A 14073-nucleotide genomic window follows, 5' to 3' on the forward strand; every position below is an offset into this window, starting at 1 on the left:
GATTTATTAAAACTGTTCCTGTCTTGGTGAATCTGATACCGATCCGATCTTTTTACTCCCGCCCAAAATGCAGATATATTAGACCTCATTTCCGGGGTAATTGTAATGGAACACACTTTGGTGTATGCGGTTGCTACAAAAAACAGCTTTTACTGTTTGCTGCATTTTCGCTGGCGGCAGCAGCGCGTTTTAAGCCCCAGCGAGACGCCTGGGTGTAAGATCGGAGCAGCGCTGGTGGGAAAACATGTTTGTTCCTGGCGCGATGCACGACACGTGAGTCACCTGTGAGTGACGTAGTTCCGTTTAGGAGGAGTTTAGCACTGATGTATGTGTCTTAAACAACCACATACATTTACACCTGTCCAGTTTCATCTGAAACGCGTCCCAGACCACCTCCTGAAGGGGTTTGTACCATCGGGTTTATATCTGTCTCCAAAACGTTTCGGAGGGCATTTAGACCTGGTCTTTTTACCATCGGGTAGCTATCGGATCATAGAAAACAGGAAGTGACCAGGGGTAAAAAGCCCCTTAGGCAGGTTGAAAATAAGTTCATTTAGTTCATTTGCACATGACAAATTGCATTCTTAGGTAGACCTGACCAAGAGAGCTGCAGTAGTCCAGTCTTGGAATGACCAGAGATTGAACAAGTACATGAGCAGTGTTGCTTTCACCACTTTAGCGATCCGTTTTAGTGCAACAACACGCTGTTGGACTACAGTATGTTCAGGCAATGGCGAGAGGCACAATGTTTGCCGATGCATACTATTTTACTCATTCAGCCAGAGTCAGTTATTAGGATTACAGTTCACAATTACTCCTGAGTGGCTCAGATTAAATCAATCCATCTAAGACGACCGCTCATCACAACAATACTTGCAGTTATTGGTCTTAAAGTGATAGCTCTCATTTTCAAGAGTAACTTCACAAATGGATCCTTGAAGTAATAGTAATCTAGTTTGTACACCTCACATCACACCACACATCAGTGTGTACTAATGAGTACTAATGTAGTAAGTTACATCCACTTTCCCTTCATGCTATTAGCCTGCAGAAAGGTTCACAGCAGACATTGCATGCAATGAAACAGATTAGGCTCAATTAGACAAATTAATGGCTGATTTTATTAACAACAAATTAAAAACAAAACCCAGGTTACAGAAGAGCACATTTAGAAAACCCTCATTCAGTCTTTTATATATTTATTTTTTAAACATTAAAAAATGTAAACAACATTAGAACAAGAACATATTAACATATTACTAACAAGGCTTTTTCAATTAGTCCAGTCACCATAACACCTTGGTGGTCTCCTGACACGTCATGGCCTACCCCTCGTTGGACCATTAACAGTCTCTGCTAAATCCTGTTGCACCGTGCTACCCTCACTCTGTGGAACATCTTTGTCCTGCTGTTCCATTATTGGCACACGTGTCCTTCAGGGTAAGCACCCTGTTTGTGCTACAGACACCACCAGATTCCTCTGCCAACAAGCAGGGAATCTAGATCAAATTCAGTTCTTCCTCTAGGTTTGGATTTGGAACTCCCTGTAGTCGTCTGACTTCTGTGTCAGATGACCCAGCTGTTTTCCAGGGGTTGCCAAAAATGGTAGAGTTTGAGTTTGTCATGTTGCACAACTTTTACTTTGGTCCTTGGGCTCCTTTGGATCTGGTACACTAAGTCATCAAGCTACCCCAGAATGAAATAAGGATCCTTGTATTTAAGGAGAAACTTCCTGACATTTCACTTGTTTAGTTCCCTTAATGAGGCACCAGTCTGCATCACCAACCTTGTAGTGCATCCTTGCTGCCTCTTATTGCATTGCTTTTTCAGCCTCTCTCTCATCTGAGCCACATATTGTGGGGGTGTTTGAGCTGTTGTATAGTTGGGTGGTGTTCCTACTACTAGATCAATCGCTGAAATAGCTCCCGGGCAAACAGAATCATGCTTAGAGTAAATTCTAAGCATGGTGCCTGGTTGCTCTGTAAGCTATCACAATGTATGAATCATAAGATCCCAGTACAATGACACTGTCATGGCTAAGATTATCTGGAGAGTGGAACCTCTTTGCCTTCCTTCAGATTGAGGCCAGGAGGGTGTTGTGAAGTTATTCTCAATGACTAACAGTTCACACATCCCCCTCAGATTCAAAATTAGAGCCCTGGTCACTATGCAAGGTGAGCAGTGCTCCATAAGGGCGTACCTATTCGGTGACAATCACTGGGCAAACTGCCCCTCTGGTTCCTCCATCCCTATGAGCCACTGTAGACTGCTATGGTCACCATGAATAAAAGGGAGAGCCAGAAGGTGATGATATGAGGGCTTACTTACCAAAAGGGCATGAGGGCTTACTTGGGCTTATGAGGCCTTACTTGGACAAAAGAGGTCAGACAAAAAGAAGTCACCATTTACACCTACGATAACTGTCCATTTAACACCAACATGTTCTAGTTTATCAGGTAGAATAGCATGGCCAATGGTGTTAAAGGCTCAGGTAACACCAGCAGGGAGACACAACCCTGCATAGAGGTCAGTAACAGGTAATTTACCACTTTAACCAGTGCTGTATCTGTGCTATGATGAGGCATACATCCTGACTGACACATTACATCAATGTTATTTTTATGTAAGGTCTTATAAGGGACAATAAGGACAGATGTTACTTTTTTCACATATTGTCCGGTGTGAGCCATAAAGAAGACAGATCCAATCTGATCAAAAATCTTCATTTTGCAAAGGCGTAATGCGATTGTAGCTTCAGAGAAGAGATTTTCCACACTGTGATGAAGGACACTGAAGTTAGACTGCGCTGATCGAAGGCCCTTAATGAGTATTTTTCTCCTGCCAGACTGATCTATTTGCTGTACGATCATTGCATGAATTTCATACACCATTGGTTTTCTTTGCATATCGAGTGTTGTCAGACGTCCAGGTGCCGCTTCGTCTGGACGGTGATTAATCTGAGAAGCTGTGGCCCTTTTAAGAGATTCACATTCAATTTCTCAGACACAGGTCCAAATGTCAACTGAATAAACAATGAATATTTATCTCATAAGCAAAACTCCTTTGCAAGTGCCATGAACAGCGAATGGCAAGCACAATGAATCAATGTTGTGGAGTTCAGTTGTTCTCTCCAACATTCAGGAACACAGAAGTGTTGTTAGTGTAATTTCTCCTCACAGCAGGACTGTTCTCAGCAGCAGGACTGTTCTCAGCAGCCTACCATTCACGCAGAAATAAATATTAATCCGGTGTTCATTATTAAATGCTTCATGAATACTGCCGCAGTACACAGAAAGGAAATGCTGATGAAGTTCTAAAAGTTTTCAAGTATAGAGGAAAAATCAGCAGTCACATGTGTATCATGAAGAGTTCACAAATGTATGGTGTGATAATAAGGAATAGAACTTTTAGATCACAAAGACTTTCTGCTTTATGGTTCCTTCACATAGTTTTAGACAAATAAAAGTGAGAAGAAGAATATCCTGTTTACATCTCAGTGATTCCAAATTATTTTGAATAATTTTGCCACTTTATTTTTATAATCGTTTTGTTAATGGTCCTGAAGCCTCCTACAAACTATACCAGCAAACGAAAGACAGATTAACCTTCAAGTATATTTATAAATCCTAAAATAATCTCATTCAGTGACTTACTTTCAGAGCATACCTAAAGAGTAATTAACCTTACAGGCAAAATTATAACAGCTATAATCTATCACATCATCACTGTTTTACTATAAAGACACCACTGGCTATTCATGACATTCACCACTGGCTATACATCACATCCATGTGGACTGCAGGACTTACTGTAGGACCTCCCCATGACACCCAAATGCTAAAGAACTAAACATTAACTTATGGAGAATGAAATAAAAAGGCAGATGATGGAGTGTTTTAGGTTGATGGCATCCTAAGTCTGTAAGCTAGTGAACCAGCATTAATATATTCATCTATAGAGACTTATAAGCACTTGTAGTACAGTATGTTGCCCTGGATAAGGGCATCTGCCAAATGCTGTAAATGTAAATGATATAAATGACAACAGGAACAAACAAGTTCACCAAAAGTAATGAAGGGCTGAAGCCAGTTGGTGTTGAATCTAAACTAAATACAATCACTCAAGCAAACAAACTAAAACGAAGGCAAATGCAGCTTCAAAATGACCGACACAGGGGTGGGAATTGCATGGGGTGGTTTCTATAAGCCATAGAGTGGCTGGGGTAACATTCTCACCTGATCGCTGATGGAGCAGGTCTCCATGTTGTCCTTAACATCCAAAGTCAAAAAACCTGAGTTTAGAGCCACGTGAACCCATTGCATGAATTTTTGCCTTAAGACTTTGAAAATGTACTGTCAAAAGTTAGGGGCTTGTTTACTGGGTCATGGCAATGAGAGAGGGCATCAGACTGGCTATTCTTAGTCCCTGGGTCCATGGAGCTACATAAAAAGACACACAGCTACAGGCTTTAAGTAAGTTATCCTAGACACATGAAGTTCTTTATGTGTAACCTATGAGACAGTGTGAGACAGTGTGAGACAGTGTGAGACAGTGTGAGACAACAGACAATACAAAACACTACAGGACAAATAGACAAAATAGCACTGATCAGTGTACAGTCTGTACGTGAGCACTGTGTAAAATAAGAGGATATAATAGCAGCAGTTGGTGGAAGCACTGACATGTAACATGTTATTAAGTGTGGCACAAACCCTCATCATCTTATTATTCTTATTTGTTGGAATAATCTGAAATTAAATAATATTAGATTATATTAGCTAATAGATTGAGCTGATTTGAGAGCGTTGTGATGAGTGAAGCAGAACGATGCTTTATTAACTTCCTCTTGGGATTAAACACGTGATAAATGTGTTGATCTTTTTTCCATGTTTTCTTGCAGAGAGACAGAATAATGTGTTTGCTGTAAGCTCTAACGCTGGTGCTTTTATTTGCACCCTGTACTTGTAGTTTTTCACCCGTGTGTTTATGATATCCTGTTTACATCCTGCAGGGCTTTTTAATGTTTAATGTTTAAAAGTCACTAAGCACTTTCTCTGGCTCGTGTTTAATGCTTCCTCAGTACATGTAAAGTACGAACAGTTTGCTCTGAGCTACAGAACCTTCATTTCTTTGTGTATTGTAGCAGCTGCAGTATTAAAAAAAGAACATTATAAGCTAAAACATTACAGTCACACACACTAGTCACACACACACTAGTCACACACACACACTAGTCACACACACACACTAGTCACACACACACTAGTCACACACACACACTAGTCACACACACACACTAGTCACACACACACTAGTCACACACACACTAGTCACACACACACACTAGTCACACACACACACTAGTCACACACACACTAGTCACACACACACTAGTCACACACACACACTAGTCACACACACACTAGTCACACACACACTAGTCACACACACACTAGTCACACACACACTAGTCACACAGACACTAGTCACACACACACACTAGTCACACACACACTAGTCACACACACACTAGTCACACACACACACACTAGTCACACACACTAGTCACACACACTAGTCACACACACACTAGTCACACACACACTAGTCACACACACACTAGTCACACACTAGTCACACACACACTAGTCACACACACACACTAGTCACACACACACACTAGTCACACACACACTAGTCACACACACACACACACACACACACACACACACTAGTCACACACACTAGTCACACACACACTAGTCACACACACTAGTCACACACACTAGTCACACACACACACTAGTCACACACACACACTAGTCACACACACACACTAGTCACACACACACACACACTAGTCACACACACACACTAGTCACACACACACACTAGTCACACACACACTAGTCACACACACACACTAGTCACACACACACACTAGTCACACACACACACTAGTCACACACACTAGTCACACACACTAGTCACACACACTAGTCACACACACTAGTCACACACACTAGTCACACACACACTAGTCACACACACACTAGTCACACACACACTAGTCACACACACACACTAGTCACACACACTAGTCACACACACACTAGACACACACACTATATACTCACACACTAGTCACACACACACACACTAGTCACACACACTAGTCACACACACTAGTCACACACACTAGTCACACACACACTAGTCACACACACACTAGTCACACACACTAGTCACACACACTAGTCACACACACACTAGTCACACACACTAGTCACACACACACTAGTCACACACACACTAGTCACACACACTAGTCACACACACTAGTCACACACACACTAGTCACACACACACTAGTCACACACACACACTAGTCACACACACACACTAGTCACACACACACACTAGTCACACACACACTAGTCACACACACACAAGTCACACACACTAGTCACACACACTAGTCACACACACACACTAGTCACACACACACACACTAGTCACACACACTAGTCACACACACACGTCACACACACACACACTAGTCACACACACTAGTCACACACACTAGTCACACACTAGTCACACACACACTAGTCACACACACACTAGTCACACACACACACTAGTCACACACACTAGTCACACACACTAGTCACACACACACACACACACTAGTCACACACACTAGTCACACACACACTAGTCACACACACAAGTCACACACACACTAGTCACAGACACTAGTCACAGACACACAAGTCACAGACACACAAGTCACACACACTAGTCACACACACACAAGTCACACACACACTAGTCACACACACACAAGTCACACACACACACTAGTCACACACACACACTAGTCACACACACACACTAGTCACACACACTAGTCACAGACACACTAGTCACACACACTAGTCACACACACTAGTCACACACACTAGTCACACACACACTAGTCACACACACACTAGTCACACACACTAGTCACACACACTAGTCACACACACTGTTCACAGTTCAGGATTAATTATTTAAAAGCCCTGCTATAATCAGAGAAGTCAGTGAGTCTGTTAGAGGACAGTGAGGTTCTCCATGAGGTTTCTCACGTCTGTCTCACCTGCACGTCCTCCTTTAGAGATCATCTACAGCTGGGTGTTCAATGAGTTTCCATCGTTTGTGGCTGAAGACAGTCGACGCTTTGTCTCGCAGCAGACAGGGAATCTGTACATCTCCAAGGTGCAGCCCTCGGACGTAGGGAGCTACATCTGCCTGGTGAAGAACACAGTGACCAACGCCCGAGTCCTGAGTCCTCCTACACCACTGACACTTAGAACAGATGGTGAGATCAAACACACACACACACACACACACACACACACACACACACACACACACACACACACACACGAATACACTGTACAGCCAGCATTTTAAATCATACAGACATCTCTAACCAATCACCATCGTGCCAGTCTAGTCTCAGTCCCAGTCGAGTTGCTCATTAAATCTCCACACTGTTAAATAAGAGACAAAATCTGCAGCTGAGTTGATCAACATAGGAAGAAACATGGCTGCAGATCAGCAACGTTACATTCCTGACCACAAAACACTGCAGCTTCTGTATTAGATCCTCTGCTTCATTTTATATAATCATATACATTTACTGCTCACTGGACTAGCTTCAGCAGCACGGTTCTTCACGGGTTCCTCAGAAGATTCTGTGGATATACAGCATGAAAGTCAGTGGTTCAGCCTTTTTGTCCTTGTAATTGTGTGTGTGGACATTTCTGCTGCACAATCACACACTAAAAGTTTATACATTTTAGAGATAATAAATCAAACCATTTAATTTTCACCCTTTTTCTCTACAGACCACGTGGAAAGGTTCATCACCACTAATAGAACTGTACAGTATGGAAAGCATCAGTTGAAGAAGATATCAGTTCTTGTGCATTTGTTTGTCTTTCTTCACAGAGACGTTTTATCTTTAGCTGTAAGGCTTCTGTCTCTGCTTATGATGCAGTCCTGTGTGAGTGGCCACCAGGGAAATCATGTTCTAGAGCAAAATTTATCGAATCACTGGTCCTGCTCATGAACAGGCCTTGGATCTTTTTATAGTGTTCTCCCAGGGGCCGATCAGAAGAACCGAACTCTTTCACACTGAAGCTTCAGACCTTTTTCTACCGTATGAACACACATGAGCCTCATCACCTGTAGCTCAAAGTCAGACATCGCCCTCCATCCTCCATCTGAGTGCAGCTTGCCTGAAAGAACCTTGACGGGAAGAGACAATCACTGATGTCTGGAGGTCACTGGGGATTGTCTCTCTCTCTCTCTCTCTCTCTCTCTCTCTCTCTCTCTCTCTCTCTCTCACACACACACACACACACACACACACACACACACACAAAGGATAACTGCAGGATTAAAATGACCTTGTTGCATGAAATGCACTGAGTGCTAAGCACATTAGCATGCTAAACCAGATTTAGGGTTCTCATTAAAAAAGGGAGAGATGGAGAAGTGGAATCCAGACGGATGAGTGTGAGCCACAGGTTGTTGAAGTGCTGCTGCTAAATGACTTTGTGTAAACAGCCTCACAGGCAACGTGTCAGAGAACAGCAGATATATTTTCCTTTTTTTAGCTGCTTCAGGAAAAGTTAGTCACCCAGAAAAACAAACATAGCTGATGGGAATCTTTATCTGTCCTGCAGCTCAGCACATGCATTATCTTGTCACTGGCTGTTCTGTGTGGAACCTTCAGACCATCAGCAGCCTAAATGTACTAATAAACTCTGCTGACCGCTCCGTATTTCTCAGACTTGCTGGTTAAACTGGAGTTGTTCCAGAGATCCTCTTCACTCCACTGGGACAAGGACACGTGTTCTTATCAGGATTCCTGTGGATTGTTCCTGGTTTCATCGTTCTTAGAGCTGTTAGCTGTTATAAGGTTCAACATCATGGGTTCCTCTAGAGGGACAAGCTGAAGAATTTTGGCAGATGATCATGTTGCACAGTGAAATTAAATGCTTAAAGGAAGCTTCAGGTTTTGTTCATGTCCTCTTTCCTCTCTATCAGCTCTAACTAACTATTCAGTGTTTCTTCTGTTTGTTCCTCTCCTAGTGAGAATGTTTCTGCTGATCTCCAGCTTTGCAGCTCTTTTGTAAATGCGTCAGTGATCATTATGAGTTCACCAGATTTAGTTGCTCGAGCAGAGAAAAAGAATCTGGTTTAAAAAGGGCATCAACAACAACATTCATCTTCAGAATGGCTTACATGCAAGGCCAGGTGTATCGCCCTCCACACACACCTCACAATTAATCCAGCTACAACTTTTAAATTAATTAGTGTGAGCTGGAGTTATGACTCTTGTAGTGTGGGGACACAGGAGACACAGGAGACACAGGACACTGCAGTTTTATTTTAAATCTGCTTTTCTTTATCAGCTGGAATGTAAATTAATGCTACATAAGAGAAGCTTCACCTCTGTCCCTCTACCACTGAGAAGATCTTAAACAGACTCGGGATTAGTGCTGAATCTTCCTCACCTCCATGTCTAATGATTTATCATCGTACAGCAGAGTTCTGCTGAAACAACAGTCATTCTAAAGAAACCTTCAGCTCACATTCAGGAGGACGTGTGTTCTGTCTCATTCTTATTGGGTCGTTACATGTGTCAGGACTGAAGTGAAGGTCAAACACACTGCTGGCTTTCAGCATCCATCACTCAGTCAGGGAGGATGTTCCTCTCAGGGTTCTCTCTTCTGAGACACACTTAATAAAGCTGTTTATTTTGCAGCGAATGAAAAACAGGAATCGTTTTCATGACAACTGAATTTCACAAAATGCCCCAGACCTTCTCTTCTCTCCTCTGAATGCTAAGCCAATAGAACGTTTCCTTTCAATCACAAAGCTCTCCTTTATAAGAGGAAGTTTCTTTATGAATTCTCTTCATGATGTTAGCAGCTTGCTGTAAATATTAATTATAAGATGGTTCACTTTCAGTATGTCCTTTAAAATGATGCAATCTCTATTCAGAGAATTCACAGAATGTCATAGATTCAGACAAGACAGCAGGAAGTTTACACACTTTTAAGGAAGAGAAGTTCAGTGAGGTGTGGATGCTGTTGTCCAGCTCCATCTCTGGACCTCTTTTTAAATCAGTGGTTTCACCTCCACATGACCGTGTTGCTGTCTGTATTGTTGTTGGAAGATCTTCATGCTCTGAGCTGCACATCCACTGATTCTTCCTGCTTTGTTATGGTCTCTAAACCAAAACCCAGACCTTCACAGTACAGCTCTGAAAGAACAACCACATGTTTGTAGATCACATGCTCTACAGAAAAAGGTGCTGTTCTTCACCACAGAGTTTCTCCATAAATAAGTAATGTATGTGAAATGTGTGCAATCGTTTCACACCAATGAACAGATCAGTCCTGAGTATGACCTCCAGTCTTCAGTGTGAAAATGCTCTGAACCTCACAGATGTTTCTTCATCTTCAGAAAACTCAATGGTTTTATTTATAAAACTCATGAGAGAAGCTCTGGGAGCTGAAAGCTTCTGCCTACACATGAACTTGTAAATGTGAAGTGAAATATCATCCACATGTTGGCTGGGTTTGAGACACACGTTCGTTTCCCAGCGTGGCTTCAGGTCGAGCTTTTTATAGAAAAGGTTATGGATTGCTTTAATTGTTCTAAATTAGACATGAAGCCAAGTGATTTTTTTTTTCATTAGCTGCAATATTTTAAAAGCTTTGAGCTGCTGATGGAGGTCTGGACTTTTATCAGTTAATTATTTCTGCATGGCACAACAAAAGAAAAGGAAAATTGCTTTGCATCAAACAACCTCATTGTAATCTTAATAAATGGATTAAATTGGGATCCTGTTTGTTTCAGCTGAGACTCTTTCCTCTCAGTGTCAGTCTCTCCACACATTAAATATCATACGGGGAGAATATCAAATAGTAAAATGTTGGAAATGGATTATACACAGAGCTCTGCTCATGAGCTGCTAATGTCTAACACGCAGGAGACTGAAATTGAAAAGGAGAAGAAAAGAAAGACAGAAGCAATTTTCACATTTCTTCTGTTGGCTTTACGAGTCGAGTGAGAAATTTCACATCCTGTATGAATCATAACATTACAGGTGTTTATGCTCCAAAATCACACAGGAACCAAACCTTTAACTTTAATATTAATAAAAATAATAATATTAATAATAATCACTAAAATAAATAAACAAATAATAATAATAATAACATACCCTATTAACAGGATAATTAATAAAGAAAGGAATCTGAGACTTGTAAAGTTCATCATCAGTGCAGACGTGCAACAGTGCATAAACGTGCAGTCGGCCGTCACGTCTTTTTCTTACATTTACGCCAGAGCAACATTTTTTAACAAATTTTTTTACAAATGAGGAATTAATAATTAAGCGCTTTTTACGGGGGCCCAGCAGTGGCAGTTTGGTGGACCTGGAATTTGAACTCAAAACCTTCTGATCTGTAATTCAACACCATTAAACTATATCAGTACATATTTCAGCTAAAATACAGAAAGACAAACGGAAACTGAAAGGAAGAGAGAAGTGAAAGCTGTAATGGAGAACTGTGTGTGTGTGTGTGTGTGTGTGTGTGTGTGTGTGTGTGTGTGTGTGTGTGTGTGTTCTAGGTGTAATGGGGGAATATGAGCCCAAAATTGAGGTGCACTTTCTACCTACAGTTCTGACGGCTAAAGGAGCGACTGTGCGACTCGAGTGTTTCGCTCTTGGAAAGTAAGTTTCTCTCTCTCTCTCTCTCTCTCTCTCTCTATTTTCTGTCTCTCTGTGTACATCTTGATATAAAAGCAGTTGATTTGATGATTATTGAGACTCTGGTTTGTGTGTGTTGTTTGTTCACTTTTTGTATTTTGTTCTTTGTGACCTTTAACAATGGACTTTACACAATAATACACTCAGGATCTAAAATATAACACAACTAACAACATGAAGAAATCCTTCAGAACAAAATAGAAAGAAGAGAAAATAATAAATGCTTCACTGAACAGAATCAGAGGTTTACTTTTATTTTATTATTTATTATAAATGTTGATGAAAACGTTTCACTCTTTCACTTGGACCTGTGGAGGTTTTTTACTAACACAAGCTTCAGGTCATTCAGACAAGGTCAGGATCAGAGTGACGCTGAGCTGCTGAAATCATACTGTTGGTTGAATAGTTCAGGATGAAGAGATAAAGAACGAGAGAGCAGAGGAGAGGTAAAAAAAAAAAGCTCTTTACTTACCAGGCTTCATTTTCTTTTGTGAATGCTTTTAATCTCTATTTGTTTTGGCCAGAAATCCCTCAGTGATCAATGGAGTTGGTCAACGTGAGCCAAACACCAGGCGGGACAAAAGCACTCAGGGGTAGGGGTAGGGTTAGGGTGCATGAAGGGGTAGGGGTAGGGTGCATGAAGGGGTAGGGTTAGGGTGCATGTAGGGGTAGGGTTAGGGTGCATGAAGGGGTAGGGGTAGGGTGCATGAAGGGGTAGGGTTAGGGTGCATGAAGGGTTAGGGTGCGGTTAGGGTGCATTTAGGGTTAGGGTGCAGTTAGGGTTAGGGTGCAGTTAGGGTTAGGGTGCAGTTAGGGTTAGGGTGCATGAAGTGCACATGATGAAGTGATGTGTGTTAAAGCCCTTATTTTAACATTAAAAATCTCCACCTGCAGAGAAGCTCTACTTTATTTTTAGGGCTGTTTTTTTTAACTTGCTGAAAGTTCTCATGATGAAAACAAATGAAATGATGAAACTCTGTTTTCTAAAGTTTCTCTCTCATGTGACGTGTTGAAGATTCGTGAGCTTTACATTAACCTGAAATTTGAGAACAGAACACATTATTTCTGATATTTAACTGTTAGGAGTTCATATGAACTGTGACCAGTGTGGGTCTGTACAAATAGGGTTAGTACAGATAACCCTAACCCTAACCCACACTACCTAACCCTAACCCACACTACCTAACCCTAACCCACACACCCTAACCCTAACGCACACACCCTAACCCTAACTCACACAACCTAACCCTAACCCACACAACCTAACCCTAACCCTAACCCACACAACCTAACCCTAACTCACACTACCTAACCCACACTACCTAACCCTAACCCACACTACCTAACCCTAACCCACACTACCTAACCCTAACCCTAACCTAACCCTAACCCACACTACCTAACCCTAACCCACACTACCTAACCCACACTACCTAACCCACACTACCTAACCCACACTACCTAACCCTAACCCACACTACCTAACCCTAACTCACACACCCTAACCCTAACGCACACACCCTAACCCTAACGCACACACCCTAACCCTAACTCACACAACCTAACCCTAACCCACACAACCTAACCCTAACCCTAACTCACACAACCTAACCCTAACCCACACAACCTAACCCTAACTCACACTACCTAACCCACACTACCTAACCCTAACCCACACTACCTAAACCTAACCCACACTACCTAACCCTAACCCTAACCTAACCCTAACCCACACTACCTAAACCTAACCCACACTACCTAACCCACACTACCTAACCCACACTACCTAACCCTAACCCACACTACCTAACCCTAACCCACACTACCTAACCCTAACCCCAACTCAAACCCTAACCCTAACTCACACTACCTAACCCTAACCCACACTACCTAAACCTAACCCACACTACCTAACCCTAACCCTAACCTAACCCTAACCCACACTACCTAACCCTAACCCACACTACCTAACCCACACTACCTAACCCACACTACCTAACCCTAACCCACACTACCTAACCCTAACCCACACTACCTAATCCTAACCCCAACTCAAACCCTAACCCTAACTCACACTACCTAACCCTAACCCACACTACCTAACCCTAACCCACACTACCTAACCCTAACTCACACTACCTAACCCTAACCCACACTACCTAACCCTAACTCACACTACCTAACCCTAACCCACACTACCTAACCCACACTACCTAACCCTAACCCACACT

At 42.1% G+C, this 14073-nt stretch overlaps 1 protein-coding gene across 1 annotated transcript in view; it reads left to right on the forward strand.

Moving 5' to 3' along the window:
- Nucleotides 1-14073, forward strand: part of cntn5 (contactin 5) — a 127684-nt gene that overhangs the window by 66419 nt on the left and 47192 nt on the right. The window contains exons 7-8 of the mRNA XM_047822698.1: nucleotides 7163-7366; nucleotides 11704-11806. Coding sequence (XP_047678654.1) covers nucleotides 7163-7366; nucleotides 11704-11806 — 307 coding nt within the window. The remainder of the gene's footprint in view (nucleotides 1-7162; nucleotides 7367-11703; nucleotides 11807-14073) is intronic.

This window comes from Tachysurus fulvidraco, chromosome 13 (assembly GCF_022655615.1).
Source record: "Tachysurus fulvidraco isolate hzauxx_2018 chromosome 13, HZAU_PFXX_2.0, whole genome shotgun sequence".
Taxonomy (NCBI): domain Eukaryota; kingdom Metazoa; phylum Chordata; class Actinopteri; order Siluriformes; family Bagridae; genus Tachysurus; species Tachysurus fulvidraco.